This window comes from Pogonomyrmex barbatus, unplaced genomic scaffold (genome assembly GCF_055798465.1).
Source record: "Pogonomyrmex barbatus isolate J1 unplaced genomic scaffold, ASM5579846v1 scaffold6, whole genome shotgun sequence".
Classification (NCBI taxonomy): Eukaryota; Metazoa; Arthropoda; class Insecta; order Hymenoptera; family Formicidae; genus Pogonomyrmex; species Pogonomyrmex barbatus.
In genome coordinates this window covers 9,340,458-9,360,653 of record NW_028297160.1, presented here as the reverse complement: position 1 = coordinate 9,360,653, position 20,196 = coordinate 9,340,458, and the positions used below count along the sequence as shown (strand labels likewise).

The following is a 20,196-nucleotide window of genomic DNA, read 5'->3' as shown; positions in this document are numbered from 1 at the left end:
TAAATTCGCGTTCGTAAGATCTGTATGCATTAAAGAAATCCTAAGGTCATGCGTTTTACGGACCACATGTCATAATTTAAAAATTTTTATACATTCAGAAACTCTTTTCCATAATTAAAGCATTTTGCAGCCTAAAATTCAAGAATAAATTCACTTCAAGAATAAAAGAATCTTTTGAAATTCAGATCTTTTTTACTCTTTGCTACTTTAATAATACGGTGTCCCGAGTTCGCAAGTCGTGTCAATATTTGCTCTCATATAAAAATTCAACAACCTGTTCTTACAAGAGTATATATATATATATATATATATATATATATATATATATATATATATATATATTAAGATTCATACAAGCACATTACATGAAGAAACAACATCAAACTTTTAGAATTAAGCTTAAACATCTAATATCATGCAACAAGTTTAAAAACGAAAATTTGTGCATATGTATGCATATTTTTGATTAAATTCGAATTTCATATTTAATATTCCTTTAATTAGTATTAAGATATTTAAAATTAATATTAACATTTAATGAATAATAATTAAATTCATATAACATAATATAAATTAAAATTAATAACAAAAAAATTTATAAAATTTATAATATAATGTGAATTGAAATTGATTCCTGTTCGTCCTGTTAGTCAAATTCATATTAATATTAATATATTCAGTGTCTTTTAATTAACAAGTGTTTTCCTTTTATCTATAGTTGGTAAGAATTAAATATTTATACTTCAAGGAATTTAATTAAAGATTCTATTTGAAATTAATTACTTACAGGCGAGAGTGACTGCCATTTTTCCGGTATAAACAAGAAGCAGCAGCGATCCGTATAGATAAACGTAATTCGCCAAGACGTTAGCTCGATAACCGCTTCCCATATACAGATATCCGAAAATCACGCCAATTAACAGATGACAAAGTAATCGCGCCATCAACAACGTGTAGTCTCTTTTCAAGCATAACAACTGCCTCTTGTACAGAAGATAACATTGCGTCAGGAAACCGGCAGGTGGTGGCGGTTCTTTGATTCTGTCCGCTGAAATAATACGCATAAATCAATTCTAATAATTATTATTGCAAAGCGATTCGATGTAATATCTAGCACAAGTAAATTTTTCAAAGTTTTTCGATAATTTGCCGCTATCTTGCGTAAGCAAGATAAAAAAATAAAACCAAGAATTGGACGTTTCATAACATGTCCATTAGCGAACAGAAAGAGAGAGAAAGAGGAAGAAGCTATTTTAATGTATGCATACGAATTAATTAGAATAGTCTTTATTATCCTTGAATATTAATTTGAATGAGACATAAACTCAGTTATAATGAAATATTCATAACTAGATATTCACAATTAGCGAATAACTATGAAATATTTCATCGAATACTTTGCATTTTTACGAGGATGTTCGAAAAAAATATGGAAATATTTTCTCATAAAATGAATCGGGTCCGGGTATATAAACCCGCGATTGATCTATTCGATGTTTAATGACACCGGTTAACGGTTGTAAAATCCCAAAGAGGGAGGTGACCTTACTTTCTTCAGGTAGTCCCGTGGTGAGAGCGACTGTCTTCTGATCGTTCGGAATCGTTTCCGCCGCCGCCACCAGCTTATCGAGCGAAATGTCATATTCGCCGATCGCCACCTCGAGAACTGAAACGAATTCAAGGACCGATTTTCAAATCGTTATTTCTACAACTATTATGTGATTATTCGCCGTTGTGCGAAACGCGAACGAAGTGAATGTTGATCGTTTCAATATCCGCCGCGCGTTGTTGTACCGATGTACTTGCAATCAATTTATATTCCAGCACGTTGTTACGAGACGTTGTTAACACGCGATCACTCTTTCCTCATTATCTTGATGTTTCGAACAAAGCGCTCGCAACAGAAATGAATCAGGCATGAACACACTTAATTAAACAGAGCTATCTAAGAAAAACTTTTTTTTCTTAAGAATAATAAATCACGTTCGATCACGTTCCTCATTGTACCGTACGTTAATATTTACGTTACAGGAACGTTAGACATGAAACTTATTCAGGATTACCATCTAAAATTTATTCGATGCACCTGCTATACTTTGGCGCGATGAGTCAAGCCGCTCTTGCGTAACAACGTCTGAAGTCTCCTTTAGAGAGAATTCGCGGTCTCGAAGCGAACCAAGGCGGAACGCGGCCTTGGTCCGTTCTCATCCGAGATTTATCATTCCTAGACGATCAGAGGCTCGTGTTTAACATCGATTCCGATTGTTGCAGTTGGTCCAAGCTAACGTACCGAAATCCGCTGGATTGTGATACGGCGGGCAGTGGGCGCCGACGGAGGCCAGGTGCGGTAGCAGCGACCTGACCGGACCTCTGTATATGCAGTAGCCACCGGCCACCACGTAGAGGGTATCAAACATCTCCAGGAGCAACGCACTCGGCTGATGAATCGTACAGATTACCGTGCGCCTTTCTAATTCCGCTAATCGTTTCATCAGAGCGACGCATTGGCTGCACGAGGAGGAATCCAGACCTGAAAGGTCAAGCTGAATGATTCCACGGTGTCCCACAAAGGCGGCAATGCTAACGTAATTCTTCGGAACACGCGTTTCGCAATCGCGTCCCGATTGCGCGCGTAATAAGAAAGAAAGAAAGAAAGAAAAAAAAAAAAAAAAGAAAGAAAACCGAGTGGCATTCAGGGTGCAATGTCCCATGTTGATATCTCCATCTGCCGCATCTTCATTCTCGTTATCTCCGAACGAAGGACGCGGACGTTGGGAAGGTAGAAGGACGGGGAGGTGGAGGGAGGGCAACTTCTCCGGAGGGAAACTTCAAGATTATTCTATTGCTGGCATTGCAACGATATTATGAAGTCCGCGATGATGCAATCCCCCGATGATAGACTCCCGAGCCGCGCGCAGGTGCAGCGCTTATTAAGCAAGCGCGATTGAAATTGTGTGGAAGCGGATTGAGGTAATCGGAAATATACACATCGCAAATCGACGCCGGACAGGTTGATTGCGAGACCCCTACGGTTCAATTACTATGGCACGACGTGAGTCACGAAAGAAACTTTTTTACGCCATGGTGTAATCCAACACCGAGATATTGATGCTCACACTTTGAAGTATTAGAGAAGTATTGTCATTGCGGATGATTATTATTAGCCATTATATTAGCTATTATATTACTGCATTTGCGACGAGATAATTGTGCGTTCTACGATTGGTAAATCATAATTTGCATTGTGCAAATCGCATTAATCGACGCATTCATCGCTCGTTTCTAACGAAATACAATTCCGCGAATGCTCGAGATATAAAGTGCATGCAAAGCTGTAAATTATTAATAACATTTATAGAAAGGAATAAAAAACCTAGCGTGGATTCGCATGCTGATCATTTTCCTCTTCGTAACGATATCGTAATTCCCTATATCGTAACGATTAAGTTGCAGTAATAAATATACTTATTAAGACTTTACGATTGTTTTTATGTGCTTCATTAATTAATTGCGTCTTGAGCTATATTTCAAAATATATTTTATATCATTAGTCAACTGTTACATATTTTCTATCACAATATCATTTAGCACAATATGATTTAGCAGAAATCTGTTTACTGAAATCATAATAATAAGATATTCCTCTTTTATCTTTCATTTAACTTAAAAAGAATTAAGGAATTAAAAAAACGTGAATAATATTTAAAGAGTACCTGAATAATAATGAAAATATTAACATTCTTTAAATAGTAATAAGTACTTTAATAGTACTGTAAATAAATATTAAATTTCTTTTACTTCTGTTGATAATGTCATCAAGCTTTTTTTTTATTATAAATCTTCTATCGTGTGTTATTTGCCTATTCAATCTTTTTTATAATTACATCTACATTGAAGTATTATGTTCGTTCGTTTCCACGAAACTGGTATCAACTTACTTTTGTTTTTTAATTACAAAATTTTTCATCGTGTTAAAAGTCTAAGTCCAATTACTTACCAGTCGTTGGCTCATCGAGGAATAATACTGAAGGATTAGTTAGGAGTTCCAAGGCAATGTCGAGCCGCTTCTTTTGTCCTCCCGATAATTTCCCGCATAACGTGTCGTAGCAATGAGTCAATCCCAGCATCCCCAACAGCTCTAAAACCTACGCATAGAAGAACGACAAGTAGAATTAAAAGCCGCGGCAAAGAACATCCAAAGATAATCGACAACATAATTCACAAGTCGAACGCGAAGAAAATGAAGAACAATGGAAGACTTTGTTCTTACAAAACGTCCATTATTTCTTAATCGTCGAGATCGAGCGCTTCCTTCGAACATGAGATTCGTCCATAAAAGCGTCTTTTAAAAACGAGATAAAGGAAAAAAAAAAATACTACGACGCAACAGTCGAAGTTAATTGCCAATTGTCACGAACCTGGGTGTGCTTGTAAGCGGAGCTGATTGTGCAACCGAGCTTCAAATGAGCAGCTAGAGTCATGGCTTCTCCCACAGTGATGCATGGCCTGAGAATGGAGTCCTGCTGAATGTAACACGATGTCCTTTTCCATCGTTCGCTCTGCGGCACTCGAACCTTGCCGTTGACCAGAACCTCTCCGCTCACCCCCTTTACGCTACGCATTGCCATCAATATATATATATATATATATATATATACATGGATAAATGCAGTGTTATAAAAAAAAAGGAAAAAAGAAGAAAAACTTGCTAAATGCTAATAACGAAAGACGTGTCGGATTTCTCGTACAACATTGTACGAAACGATGTAGATTTTTTTTCTACATTGGTCACGGTTAATTTACCTTTCAAAGTACGAAGCGTGACATTGAAATCTGTGATAATTATTGGTTATCGGTATTTACGTAATTTCACGGTAGCTCTTCTCGCATTGAGATATAATTGAGATATCCAACAGCAACAGTTTAAAGCGGAAGCAAGGAGTAAATGTCAGCTACGATATTGTGATGTGAATAATATAAAAGTGAAATATGCAACCTTCTCTTATAAATACGACAGGGAAAATGGAATAGATATTGAATAGATAATTGATTATTAGGTTAAAGTATGGAAGTACGTTTTTTTTTTAATATATATATTGATATGTAACCAGGCAGCAATTATCGTCAGAAAAACAACGTCCGTTCTTTTTCACTCGACACCAAGATATTCAATGTAACAAGCGAAACTCGATAATGTTAATTAATGTTAACTCGAAAGTCACGGCAAATGTTTATCGTTAATACACTTTTAATAAAAACAGATAAAGATCAAGAATAAAGCTATTTGTTCGAACGCAGAACGATTTGTTTTTGACACAAATCGTTTGATTTTGAAGAACACGATACGTGTCTTAGCTTAAACAGAATCGCTTTCGATTTGAAACTAGTTTTTAAATATTTTCCCTTGCATTTAAATAAGACCATCGCAAAAGAACGAACATTTTGTGATATATCTCATATTTTCTCATGAAAATGTGTTTGGATAGAAAACTTGAAATATCACTCTACGATGACTTCCTTCATACGTAAAATGAAAGGAAGACTCGATAATAAATTTTATGCAATAATCTAATGTCGTAATGATATATGTGTAATACATAATTATGTAATAAAAGATATTTATAGAAGCAAGGCAAAAAGATAAACTTTAACGTAGGCATATATATAAATAAATATGACTTAAGGGTATCGTTATTAATACTATTTATGTAAAATACATTTATGTGGAAATGCAAATAATACTCTAAGAAATTCGTAAAAAAAACGATTGTTTTAACTGAGTCTCTTCTATATAAGTACATATAGATAGGAAATAAAGTATAAATTACCATCAATGATCAAATCTAACTACGTATATTAAATAATTATCTAATTAAGATTCATTTTCTGTTTTTTGTGTTGTAATTTATGATTGCAGAAATATAAAAACCAACCGTGTGAAACAGCTTTATTGAAACAAATAATATTTTATTGAAATTAGTTAATGCAATAAAAGATGTTTATCGCATAGGAAGTTATGAAATCCAGCAAGTGCAATAATTCGACACGTTTTAATTACAAAGAATTCCCACATATTAATGTGTGGAAAAAAAAATCAAGGAAACTGAGAAAAAAATCGGACTTGAAAAATTATTAATGCAAAGAGTTTGCAAAACAAGCGTTTTATAATCGCGATTATATCATTATATCATGTTTTGCGAGTACATGATTCATTTTGCAATATACTGATTTCTACGATGTTTAATCTCTCGCCATTCGAAAGCGACGAGGAAGCGTTCATGGATTGAAAAAAAAAAAAAAAAAAAAAAAAAGAAGAAGAATGTCGATATAATCTAATCTGCGAATGATACTCGCATCAAGTGCATATTAAAATCACTATTATAATAGCGATTAGCCGTGAACACAAGCGCGTTTTACGTGAGCGTATTTATTAAGCGATTTAACCACTTAGTATTCGACAATAATAAAAACTACTTCATCATGTTATTTTTGCACGTACTTGATTATTCGCGATCGATCATAATATTGTATAATATTGTACAAGCAAAAAAGGATAAAAATCTGAAAATTTCTGTTTCCACGCGTAGACGTAGACGTGTATATATATATATAAACGAGCTGAGAATTGCGATCACGGAATAGCCTTTAAGACTCTCAAGTAGCTCACGGCGAATCGAGGTTTCTCCATGAAATTTAATTTTAATGCGACCGACATTACCGTTTTCCTGTTGCGTGTTCCAATAAACGCAAAAACGGGAAAAATCGCGAAAATGGAAAAAAAAGAATCACGAATTGACTTTTAGATGACGGTACTGTCTGAAATTCTATTTTCTAATTCGCCTATTCCTATATATCGCGAAAACAAATCCGGTTCATCGCGTTATCATGTCAAAGGTCAGATTTCCAAAGCGCGCATTATGACTGAATTTAATTCTTGAACTCAGATCGTTTGTTCCGCAATCCACGCGCGAGGAAAAATAAAAAATAATGCAGAATAATAAATTGAATCATTCATAAAGCATATTAAGTAACGTAGAATAAGACATTTGAAGGTGAAGTAACAAAAAAAAAAAATGAGTCCTGTGGACGCGTCAGTTTTCGAGTGCACCTACGCAGAAAACAATTTATTCCTGAATCTTTTTGTATGTACTTACGTGAAACCGGCAAGAGCATTCAACAATGTCGATTTCCCGGCTCCGGACGGTCCCATTATGGCCACCAATTCGCCGGCCTTAAATTCGCCGCTGACACCATGCAGAATCTCTTTCTCGCCTGCAACAAGGCACAAGATCGCAATTACACGATTGCGTCATTCAATGCGCGATGATTCATTGTTAATTAGTCTTGAGCGCGCTGTCGGAGCAATATTTCACAGCTCGACTCGAGAAATGAAAGGAAAAAAAAAAAAAACGTCAGCACGTCGCGGAACACTGTAAAGTCCGGATACTCATTGTAAAGAGTACGAATCTGCATCAATTGTACGATCTATTTGCATCATTTGCGATAGATCAAGACTCGATATTTTATGCAAATATATTTTACATCACTTCAAGGCTATTTTTGAAGTCATTGACTCCAGATCGCGGTGTGACATTTTATATATTATGTAGTCGAGTCGCACATGTAATCTTCCCCGGTTTCGATATGATTAATATATTAACAAACGATTATTAACATCTATATAAGTGATAATAAGCAGTTGATCTTTAGCTAAAACGACGTGCAAACTTATTTGTGTGTAACATCGCAATCATTAACATTTATACAAGTGTGGATTTCCATTTCCAAAAGTTCTATTCGGCGTTTTGTGAAGTATTCACATAAAATATGCCTTTTATCTCAGGGAATTAATTATCGTTATATTATCTAAACAATTATTATCTGAACTATTATATTAGTTGATTATCATATTGGCTGAATTATTTCGCGCGATAATTATTTTATACATAACAATTATTTATACATACGACATAACGGAAGCACCAAGACATTTTGTTTTGTTCCCTGTCTTTTTCTTTGTTCGAGTAAAAGGCAAAATATCCAAGTAGTCAAGTGCAATTTATGTAAGCTTCGAGCTAGTGACCGCCTTTCCTCATTCATGGAAACTGCCGAAGAGCGATAGGATTGCGTAGACAAATAGCATTTCTAAAGCGACTCGATTACTTTTATCAACCTTGCATATGTCCATCCAAACAAACCTTGAACTGCTTTTGCGATAAATTGATAAGAGAAAGAGCTCGTTAAAGTTAATCGCATAGTAGCTGGCGGGCCACGACGTGACGCGTAAAATGCATAAGGATAAGCACGCGAATGTCACAGTGATCCATTTTCTTCGTGCTATATAGCTAATTCACCGAGAGAAAAAAAATAGAATAGAGAGAGAAATAGAGATAGAGAGAGAGAGAGAGAGAGAGAGAGAGAGAGAGAGAGAATGAACGATATTGAATTATGTTTCTGCTTAATCTCATTTTATGTAACATACCACGCACAATGCTCGATCGCTGGAGGCGGTCTAAAGGCACGAGATAATAATTATTATTTGCAACTATAACATAAAGCTATGACACGTGTTTGAATAAACATAGAGAAGCGAGATGAGAGAGAGAAGAATCATCTCGCCGAGGGGAGGAAGAGAGATCGAATCTGACAAAGTCTCTCTGGAGAACGTTTGAAATTACGAGTTTCTTTATTGGAATAACGAGTACGATTGCTACACCTGGTCTTCCACCTGGTCTGTCCACCTCGTCACGAGGGACGAGTGTGTGGCAAAACGCATTCCGCATTCGGCTGAAAGAAAATGGAAAACTATTTCGATATGACCTTCCCCGGTCTCTCTCTCTCTCTCTCTCTCTCTCTCTCTCTCTCTCTCTCTCTCTCTGGTCGCATCGAGACACACTTACTATTATAGGAATATCTCATTGAGATAGACACGCATCCTACATTTCACATGACTAATCTATCACTCTTCATTCGAGCGTTCGCCTCCTATCATGAGTTACTCGCTCGCAAATTACATTGAATGTCACGGCGCACATCAATAATTCTAGCGAGTCTTTTGTACTGGAGGCAGATCTTCATTTCGTATTCAACACGTGTAGCGCGTAAGCAACTGCTTCACTTTATTTATATCAACAAATGTATATAACAAATTACGTATGTTAAATACATATAATTCTATTCCGCGTGGAATAAAAATTGCTAAAAGTCAACATTTCAGAGCAGATTCGAGAGAGCAATATAATAAAAAATTTCAATTTATATAGTACTTAGAAATATTTTTTTCTTTCTTTTTTAATAATGAAAAATTTTTTATATAGCATTTGGGAATTTTTTTTTTTTTTTTTTTTTTACAACAGACTGTATGTCTCCGTGTGTTTTTGATGGAAACGGACGGGACGAGATCTTGACGAGAATCGACTTTGCGGTTTGCACGAAGGCACGTATTGTTCTACGTGTCGCGATCTATGACGCACGATTTCCTTTCTCGTGGCATGAATAATACAAATTCTTCCAGCGGATGCGCTATCAATACACTCCCGAGTTTTATATATCCGACGTAATAGCAGATATAATCGGCATGCACGACAAAGTGAGACGTCGGTGGTTACTTCGAACCGCAATATTCGCATCATTCTTTTTTTATAACGTAAAACAAATATATCTTACAAAGAGCGATGTGTCGCATAATAACGTTTCGTTGCAGCATAAAATACGCACAAAATAATTTTAAAAAATATATTTTGAAATATATCTAATTGCTTTTCGCTTTATTCACAACCTACAATCCGTGCGAACATGCATTTCATATTTTTATGTAACCTTATTTGTGTTTACTTGTTTACTATAACGTGTTACGTATGCTTTTTATCTGTCACAGAAAAACAATGTGGTTGGCGTTGCGTGTACATCATATATTTTTAATCCCTTCATTTAACTTGAAGTGTGCGCATCAATTAACTGATGGCGCAAATGACTGACGTTCGCTAAAAGTAACGAATAAATCGCCAAGTACTTTAGAACATTTTCTTTTACAATCTTCGAACAGAAAAACGAAAAAATTTATTCGCGAGTTTCAGAAAAACAACATTTACATAAGCTTAATTAACGTGGGGCGGAAATGCATCTTCGGTAATCCCGGCAAAAAATAAAGCGCAATCATGTATTTCATTATGTAAAAAAGAATTATAATGATTATACTTCTTCTCTACTAGATAAATCGAATGCGATTATTAGACGGCGATATATTAAAATAAATAGGTAAATGTATCGTTAGATGCAATAGATAATTAATTGCATTTCCACGTGGATTCACATGAAAAGGAAACACAAATTGTATACAATTGTATACGAGAAGAAAAAGAAGTACGTGGATCTAAATTGTTATTAATGTGCTTGTCATGAATAGATTGTCACGTGGTCTACCTCAAACGATAATATTATGGAAATGTAAAAATGTGAGATGCTTAAATGAGATATAATCGCTGTTGTCGTCGATATTTCAATTAAATGAATTTATATACAAGCGATGTATATAAATTCACAACAGAAAAATGATAATGGCATTATAATTTTAATATTAACAGCCATTTCTGTCAAAGTGTGATAAATGTGATTAATTTAGTTTCAGACGTACAGACGTAATTTCTTGCTTTTTCTCTCTCTTTTTCTTTCTTTCTAAATACGTTTAATAAAAAATTATTATCTATAATGCGTTTCACTTTCCAACAGCTAAAAATTATTTTCAACATTGTACTTTTTATTACTATATATTCAGAATTATCGAGAATATTAATAATCAATATGGTTCAACTTTTGTTCAACGTTGAATTTTCAAAACGCGTCGCGATACTTTCTCCGTTTAAAACTTTCTTCGTTTATCTGTATAGCTATGCGATACAAATACTTTCTCCTCAAGTCACTAATCTCGCATTATATGTGTTGTTATTAAAGCAACCGTCTTGCTCAAATTATTCCAAATAATTAATGTGTCTCTGTGTAAGACATGTAATAACATATATAGCCTCGGTGAAGTTTTAAATAAATAATTACAACCTTTAGTACATAACGCGTCATTTGTTTTCACTTCCATCGTCATTTTTGTGACTTTTTTCAAGGCTGATCAAAGTCTCCCGTCATCGTTGAGTAGTCGAGCACTAATTATAATCTGCTTTCACTGCTTACAAACGACTATCGTCTCATGAATCTAAAGAAATTTCTGTTATGACAACGTGTTTCATCGCGTTTATCATAAATTTCAATCATATTATCTGATTTGATGAAATAACTACACTACGATAACATTATTTATTTTGGTAGACGTGAGGCTATTCTGACTAATTCTCTTATTAACATCCTTTTAGAGATGTAAACTCGCGAATTGCACCCCTAAAATATATTTGATGATCGTACAAAAGATGCATGTAAAAAAATTAAATTTCGATATTGACCTAAGAATTAAATTACTAAAGATTACGAAAAAGTGTAATCTTTACATCGCACTGATAACCCAAGAATCAAATGATAATAATAAAAAAGTATGTCACGACAGAAAAGGATGTTAGAAGCTAAAAAATAATACTATATGTTTAAAAAAAATGTTTAAAAAAAAAAGATACACCCGGAACTGCCGCGATTATTAATATCAAGTATCCGATAATCCGCACGTTTTAACGACAAATAACACGAGAAAAAAACGTTTACGAAACTATTAAACACTTTGAACAAAAGCGTACCTCGAATCAAACATTCTGTTTCTCTCGAAAATTACTTGAAAAATGTGATTTCTTCATATCTTCGATCCTCATAAATCATCTTTCGCATTATTCATCTCCTTTTGTGAAGAGATTATCTCGATTTTCAATAATGAAAACTGCACGTCACAGAAACGTCAATTAAGCCTGATCACAACAATGGCACATGATAATATATGATTCCGGCATTGCGACATTATTATTGTCGTTGTCGATGTTTCCTGCTTGCTTGCTGACGTTACTTACTGATGGAGAAATTACGCAGGCTCCATTCCTTGACGCGGTAGCGCACGTCGCGGAACGACAGGTCAAGCTGGGGCCTCTTCGGGAAGGAGTACTTCTCCTTCCGCAGGAAATAATTGTTGTTGCCGATGATGGCCGGGCCTCGCACGTCATCCTGACTGCCCCGATCGAACTGGCAGCAGCTCAGGGACGATCGCGACGGCGAATAATGCGTCGATGTGGTCATCGCGGCTGGAGACTCCTGACTCCTGATTCCGGAATCGCACGCAAGCTCGCACGGGAGTGAAAACAGAAGAGGAGATGTCACAAAGTCTCGGGTACTATTCGGCACCGTCGCGAAAACGGACGTCGTCGGTTCACTGCACTTTGTTAATCCTCTCCGCACCACCACCGCGATTGATATTTCGTCGACGTTCGCTCGCGTCTTCGTTCACGATGACCCCCGTTCTCGCATAATTTTTCTCAGCCCAATCTGAAATGATAAATTAGGAATGACCTGTCAGGATGAATCGCAGATAAAATTCAATCACAACAAACACGGGCTAATTACCCGCGTAAAGGGAAATGATAGTCTCCGATGATTGAACAAACAACGCGTAAAAGGCGCACAAAAGGAAGATAAAAAAATGACGGACGAACAAGAAAGAGAAATGTGCAGTCACACTGTGAAATTTAAAATTAATTCGTCAAGTCATCAGAACACGCTTTCGCGCGCTTCATCATATGTTACGGACGACATAATCTTGACTGCTAGGAAATTATCTCGCTGTTGACCCCGTCATATTAAAAACGCAACATCGAAAGTTTGACAAGCGCGTTTTAATGTAAGATATTTATCTATTATCAAATTTCTTTTGCGGAGAAAAAAACTTTCGTTTCTCACCTATAATATAAATAATAATTATTTTTCTTCTTGATATTTCAGCTCTAAATCATAACACGTCGATTTCAATTAGTATAATGTTGCAACAGTTTTTAAAATTATCATTAATTATTGATAATTATTGCGGCTCTAACGAACGAGTATAATCAGAAAAGACCGAATAAATGCGAAGTCGAAGGATAACCGTGTAAAAAAACCGCACTTGTTTAATCGGACTTGTCAGTCCGACTTAATTGCGTTGCGAGAGACGCTTGCGAAGGAAATCCGCGGGGATATGTCGTCCTCGATGAGGAACAAAGAAGATATCGAATTGTTTACGCATTTTATATGGGCGGCGGTCGTCTCCGTTTCGTATCGGTCGTCGAACAGCCGTGACGGAATTTTTTTGAACTTCATTACATCTCGAGAGATTTGACCGAGAAGCTAAGTTATTGGGTCTCTCCGACATCAACATCTACGAAAATAGAATCGCTCGAAATGCGCAAAAGCGAGAAAGCGGATTCTCTGTTCTCTTCTTCAGGCGAGTTAATCGCATACACCGACAGCTAATTTAGCAAAATGCTTGCTAAAAAAATTATTAAAAATTAAAAATTAAAGCTACAATTAAAATTGAACAATTAATTTTCAAAGAAGAAAAAGAAAAGATATTTTGTCCAAATTTCATTTCTTCTTCGTATGAGCAATTTTCAAAAGATTCTCCGAAAATATTTTTATAAATATCACAAATGCTTTTCAAGAATATTTTTCATACATTTGAATTTATTTTGTTTCACAGAATAATTTATTATAATAAAACTGTATTAATTTTTCTTGTAACGCATCTTCATGCGACATCTTTGGCTCTAATTAACTTTTTGTTTTTACTTTTTTAAACTATTGCTCTTTACGTTCTATAACAATTATAAGTGATAAATGTTTTATTCTAGTTTTCTATGAGATTAAGGTTTAATTATAACAAGAAAAATGGTATAAAATACGCGAGACAATGGTATTATAAAGCCAGATCAAGAGCAAAAGAAATTAATATATCCATTCTTGATAAAATGAATAAATAAATTAAAAAGTAAAATACGTAGATAACAATTATGATTGACGTGAAATGATATTAAAAAGTAAAAGACGTAAATAATAATTATGATTGACGTGAAATGATATTTACATCTTAAATAGATCGCATTAAAAGTAATATTCTTTGTTTTATAAAGAATTGTTCGCGAAGTAAGTGTGAACATGCATAAATTATAATTGTTGCAAATTTCATCGGATAAAGATCAGGATTACAAATAATACTGCTAATCTAAAAAAAATGAATACTGCGCATAAATTGCAGTAATTAATATGAATAATTTCACAAAATTATATTCATCATATATGCTTTATTGACTTATACAGAACATAAATCGCAAGAAAAAGGAAAAGAACACGAATGACGTTTTAACTTTGACAAGCGAAATGTTTTGCTTTGAAAGTATAACGAAAAACTTGTCAAATCAATAAATATATTTAAAATAATGTTTACGCACATCAATGTGTGGAAACAAATTTAGATCACAAATACTTACAAACTTCGAGTTAATTAGCTTCTTGATGTAATAAAAAAAATGTAATAAAAAATCTCTAATCATGCATAAACTTTATCCATAAATTAATAAAATAGCACTAAAATTGAAAACAAAATATCTTTCGTTATGATTATTTTAATGACAGTAAATAGAAAAACTATCGTTATCGCAATCATAATATAACGCATTCCGTATAATTTTTTCCGGTTCATAAATTTCAAGAATATGAAATCATCGTGTATTTAAGCGAGATTATTCGCCGCGTTGTAATTCGTCATTTTCTATCTTATATTTTACAATTTCGCATAATAAAACCGTGAATCAATAATGAAGTAAAATTAATTATACAGAAAAAAAAATTAGATAATCAAAACATATATTCCCATATATAAACAAGAATATTATAATTTTCTTAGGAAAATTTTAATATCTGATTGATTGAATTTGCATTTATGCAAGTATAAATGTTCTCATATATAAGCAAGAATACTATAAATCTTCATATAAAAGACTTTCAATCTCAAATTGAACAATAATGCTAATACAATCGCATCAATGCAAGTTCAATGAGATCAAGATTAAAATTTTTAGAAGACTATAATACTCTTACTTGGACATGAGAACAGTTGTCTTGATTTAAAACTAATTTCTTTTTTGTGATATAAAATATTTATAAAAGACCGAGCGCGAGAATACCTAGCTATTTGCGCAATGCAATCCGACGCGAAAGGACCGCCATCATCCACGAGGCCAATGACTGACGGAACAAAGGTCGGGAACAAACGAAATCGCGGCCTACACATGCCTTCGTTCGTGTGTGTACACAAACGAGCACGAGTGTGCTCTAAATTTACAGTCGGAAGCTATCTCCGCGTGAGAAAACGGCACCCAAGGTCACCAAGGCGTCACACGCCGATAAGTCGTGCGCGGCTCGTCTTACTCAGCACCGAAGACACAATGGTGACACATCAAGATCGGAGTTTGAATGCAAGTCTCCGGATTCATTCCAGATTTACTACTGTGCGTGTAGAGGATCGGGGAAATTTTAAATCGCGCGTCACGGTGATAGCGAAGAACCTGGAGGCGCTCCGAGAGGTCGTTCACCAATTCGTCCAATCGCGAAGCCGTCGAATTTAACGTCGAAGACGTCGCGAAACAATCGGCGAACACGATTCTACGAAGGGAGCGGAGGGTCAAGAGGGCTTAAAATTAATGTGGTAACATAAATAGAGATCGAGACTTCCGAAAATTTCTTTTCGCGCGCGTTCTCTAAAAAGATCGAGGAACGGTCCGGAATAAAAATTGATTTATTTATTTATTTGCTTTTATAATGCACCTGTGTATCATTGTTGATTGACATGCGACAAATCCAGATAAAACTGGGTTTTTTTCCTTGAAAAGCAAATTCTGCGACGCGCGTGCCAAGCTTATATAAAGGCGTGCTCTTCCTGCCATTCAATCGGCGTGATTCAACGATTTTCGTGCAATTATTGTGCCTCGAGATGACGAGCGCGTTTTATCAACAGCATTATATCGTGTAGCCTTTTTGTCTTTCATTGAAAAAGACAGATCACTCCTCACGATTAAATTTCACGCGTAAATTTTATCGGCATGATGAACGAACGGCGCGATGTCTTTCGACAAGAATCGCGCGCCAGCGTCGCCGGGGAATCTGGGGCGTCGTTGATGCAGTGCAACGACGTGGAATGTGTCTTTCGAAATTGGAATTTTCGTCGCTGTCCCATTTTTCACGGATGGTCAATCGTCGATCAGCGAGATCTCGTGGGGAGATTCAAAGAGGGGGCGATGACCCCTTCAATTAACGCGATGTGGGAGCGATGTGGGAGAAAAAAAAACGCCGCTCGATTGGCGGGCAGGAATGTTTCGGCTTGCATTGGCCTTACGTTACATTCACATTGATTTTAGTTCAACGAGCCGAGGCGAATTTTACTACGACTTTTACTTTTACTTCGACCGTGAGTACGAATACCCGAACGCGATTATGCATCTGACACACGACCGCTCGGCGACCGAGAAATCGTCGTCGACGGACAACATGCCTGGATGTCGCAATCCGTCTCCTATACATGTCTCCGAGAGACAAAAACGAAGAAAGAACAAAAATAGGAACGTACACGATCTGTCTTCGATTAATTACACTAATTTACAAAAAAAAATTGTTTTAATTATTTTGAACTTTAGACAAGTTTCTTATGGATTCTCAGGACGATGCTGCAGGTCAAATTTTTTCAGCACGCCAGGTTCCCAAAATAATTAAAGTTTAATATGCAAAAGATGACTTTTTTGCGACATTTAAAGATTTTTTTAGAAAGAGCAACATCTTGAAATTCTGATCAGAAGTCATGAATAATATCATTCAATCTCTACAAGCATGCACTTTTTTATTTTCATATTTTACGTTTTACGAAGAATTTTTAATATAGAATTTTGCTAAGGTAGCACAGATCGTTTTATTCAAAATAATTTTTTGCTATAAACTAATATTATTCATAAATTATATAAGATTTATGCGATCTTATATTTTTTCTTATCTGCAATTGCAAATTATTTGTACTAATATGTGTTACCGGTCGCGTGGAACAGGAAGTCATTACCGTGTCTAACATATCGTATTATCGTGACATATTGCGAATTACGCGATGTGCGTGCAAATACAAATATTATCGTTGTGCACAAAAGATTAAATCATTCTTATCGTTTATGATAATCATTTATGATAACAAATAGAGCTCGCGAGCTTGAACTTTGGGGTGAACGCAATCTTGTACGTCTTCAGGGAGATCACGTTCTACAAGTACTAAAAACGCGCGGATTTTTCTGTAATTTAATCGACAAATCCACACATCTCGATTGAATGTCATTTATTAATATTCTAGTTTGTAAAATAAATTAAGACTAACGATATTTAAATAATTCTTATAATGTATAATGTAAACATTTTGTTAAATATTCAAAATAAAAGACTCAAATTTTAGAAGAAGTTTTATTTTACAAAAAAAAACGTAGGTGTTGAAAAATCGTAATCTTTTTGCGTGAATCTTTATTACAATATTAAGAGGAAAATTTTTAATGGACTTTAAGAAACCTTGATAAAATCTCTGGAAGATTTTTTACAAGAAATGTTATCTCAGACGTAGACTGCTAGTTGTTATGACGATAATGGTAACAAAGAATTATTTATTAGTCACAAGAGGGATGATCTAATCAATCAATCGCTCACATGATAGCAATTTATTTATAGAAAACGTAACGAGCATTCCATCAATGAATATATTGTACTGATCGTTCGATTCGATTTATTTATGGCAAGCAAGCGTTGTACGAGTTTTAGCGTGAAAATAATCCAACAGGAAAACTGACTTAACGGGAAAAAAAGTGGAAACAGGCAAATTTCATAAAATATCTCGCGATTACCGCGAAGGTTGTTGCGTGCGTTAAACACGCGGGTGATGACATTCTATTTTACGTCGTCCACGGTTTCCAGCCTTGATAGCCTTATCTTAATTATTTAAAAAAAAACGCGCATGCAACGTGCCAGAAAAGCGGAACGTCCTTCGTTGTTCCACGTCAATAAAAACCAGCTGGAGAGCCGGGTCTTTTAATTTTATTTCTTTTCTCGTACAAAATCGTCGTAAAATATCGCGAGGTGCACATATGACAGCTTGACGGGAACCCGCTGAAGGAACCTTGTGTCATCGTTGTCGAGGAAGGAATGTCGAGTCAAACGAGAGATAAGTGAAAGAGGAAGAACCGTCACGTAGAGATGTGGAAGTAGACGAATAAGCGAAGGAACTGTCCTACTTTCACAAAATAATACTCATGTACGCGTGCGCCTCTCCGGCATAAATTTCGATATCGCGTATCGTGACGTTCCGTGAGCCGCGCTTAGGGCCATGAAACATAAAAAAAAAAAACTTAAATAATAATCGAATCGATCAATCGTAATCGAGCATTCTTGATAATTCTGTAATGGTCCGGTTTACTTATTGATCCAGATTTTACCGCTTGAAATTTCCGGCCATGGCCTCAAAAATCGCCGTTAATTTTTACGACCCCCCCCATGATGACTGCGAATCTCCAGCGGATGCTATTAATATCTCTTCCTCTGCGTCATTTTTTTAAACGCAGTTTATACATAGCACGTTTTTGTAACGCGCGTATATATTCGTTCTTTATATTATTTATAACTTTTCTGCCGCATCAGAGAAAGGCGCGATAACTTATGGAGTAAGGTAATAAAGATAAACAGCGCGCGCAACGTCTATTTACGAATCGAAAGGCGGAAATGAGTTTTCTTTTCCCTTCCTTTCCACCTTTCCTTCCTTTACTTTTTCCCTCGGAAAACCAGTTCGTGAAACGCACATCGTGGGATTATTTTATTGACCGCCGATTTCACGGCCGCCATCCGACCTTGTTGATTTAACGAGGGAATAATTACGAGATCGGAGACTCGTGAAAACGGATCTTGCTTGCATCTCTTTGCGCCGCTGGAACAAAGATCGACGGCTTACCGCCATAGTTGAAAGGATCGCATCGCGGACGAGTATATCTAACGGTATCTAGGAAATTGCTACGAGCCGAGCTCCGTGTGCTTCCTATCTCTCCAACTATTCCAGCCGACTTATTTCAGCGATTTATTCCAACGAGCATTTCGTTCTTCGCGACGAGCAGTCCGAAATAAGAAACTGAATTTTCTACGCAACTCAAATCAAGAGGCGACCCACTTCCGTTAGAATCGTTTGGCGCGAGTGACGCATCTATTTCACGATCGTAATACGGTCGCAATTATAATACTGTCAATCATTTCCGGCGCACGGTATTGAATACAAAGACCTCCGTTGAACGATTGCTTCATAATTGCTGTGCGAGAAGGTGCACTAAAGACTATTGAAAATTATTTTCGCACAGAAAGAAGTACATAAAAATTTCGCCAGACACAGATCTAAAAGTAATAATGCTGGGCCGTCAAATAATTTAATAAATATTATTTTAAATAATATTAAGAAAATAAAAATAAGAATAAATAGAATAATAGAACGTGATGATACACATTTTAATAATCAATATCCTATTTAATTATTTTCACGGCCCAACGAAATTATTTTCAGACCAATGTCCGACCAAGTTTTTTTTATATTTCAACAAAACTTCACTCCGTACGGAAATCGAGCTCACGAATATAAGTATAAATACATATAAATATAAACACATATATATTTCATATAACATTATATACACACACACACACACACACATACACATATGTGTATATATGATATATAATATGATATATATATATATATATATATATATATACACACACACACATACATATACACATTCTTGTTTTCACAGAGCTGATATAAAGCACCACTTCTCTCGGAACACGCACGAGAACTGTCACGCGAGTGACGTACGGGTGGATGCGGCAGATACGTGGGACGATCGATAAGGCGTGATTTGCCCGGCCGGGGCGGAAAATAGATAAGAGTTCGCATTTACGTACTGGTACGAGCGCGGCTGGGTTGGAGCCAGGCGGCTTTTAACCGCGAAGGGCAGCGCACCGGGCTGTGGAGGTCCCGTTTATACTACCGGCTGCTGAGGGAGCAACGTGACCGTCATAGTCGAAAGCTCGTCAACGACTGCCTCGAATACGACTAGCTAGTGTCGCTTTCGCGCTGCCGCGAGCCGTGACAGGTCCGCGCATCGTGGCTCGCTCTGGGCATTAGAAGTCGAT

General features: G+C 35.9%; 2 protein-coding genes across 6 annotated transcripts in view; one reads left to right on the top strand and one right to left on the bottom strand.

Moving 5' to 3' along the window:
* LOC105432945 (uncharacterized) overlaps positions 1 to 3,548 on the top strand; it is a 19,226-nt gene extending 15,678 nt beyond the window's left edge. Inside the window, exon 12 of the mRNA XM_089082576.1 lies at positions 2,272 to 3,548. Within this exon, the coding sequence (XP_088938702.1) occupies positions 2,272 to 2,310 (39 nt within the window). The 3' untranslated portion in view covers positions 2,311 to 3,548. The remainder of the gene's footprint in view (positions 1 to 2,271) is intronic.
* Positions 1 to 20,196, bottom strand: part of LOC105432944 (ATP-binding cassette subfamily G member 4) — a 24,615-nt gene extending 4,419 nt beyond the window's left edge. Inside the window, exons 1-8 of one of the 5 annotated variants that reach the window (XM_011647967.3) lie at positions 19,966 to 20,196; positions 11,997 to 12,465; positions 7,155 to 7,272; positions 4,419 to 4,614; positions 3,998 to 4,145; positions 2,291 to 2,530; positions 1,550 to 1,666; positions 788 to 1,048 (exon numbers count right to left, since the gene is read on the bottom strand). In XM_011647967.3, the coding sequence (XP_011646269.2) occupies positions 788 to 1,048; positions 1,550 to 1,666; positions 2,291 to 2,530; positions 3,998 to 4,145; positions 4,419 to 4,614; positions 7,155 to 7,272; positions 11,997 to 12,219 (1,303 nt within the window). In that variant the 5' untranslated portion in view covers positions 12,220 to 12,465; positions 19,966 to 20,196. Of the gene's footprint in view, positions 1 to 787; positions 1,049 to 1,549; positions 1,667 to 2,290; positions 2,531 to 3,997; positions 4,146 to 4,418; positions 4,615 to 7,154; positions 7,273 to 7,967; positions 8,116 to 11,996; positions 12,466 to 19,037; positions 19,057 to 19,790; positions 19,924 to 19,965 lie in introns of those variants that run through there. The other 4 variants (XM_011647968.3, XM_089082580.1, XM_089082581.1 and 1 more) reach the window with 4 other exon arrangements.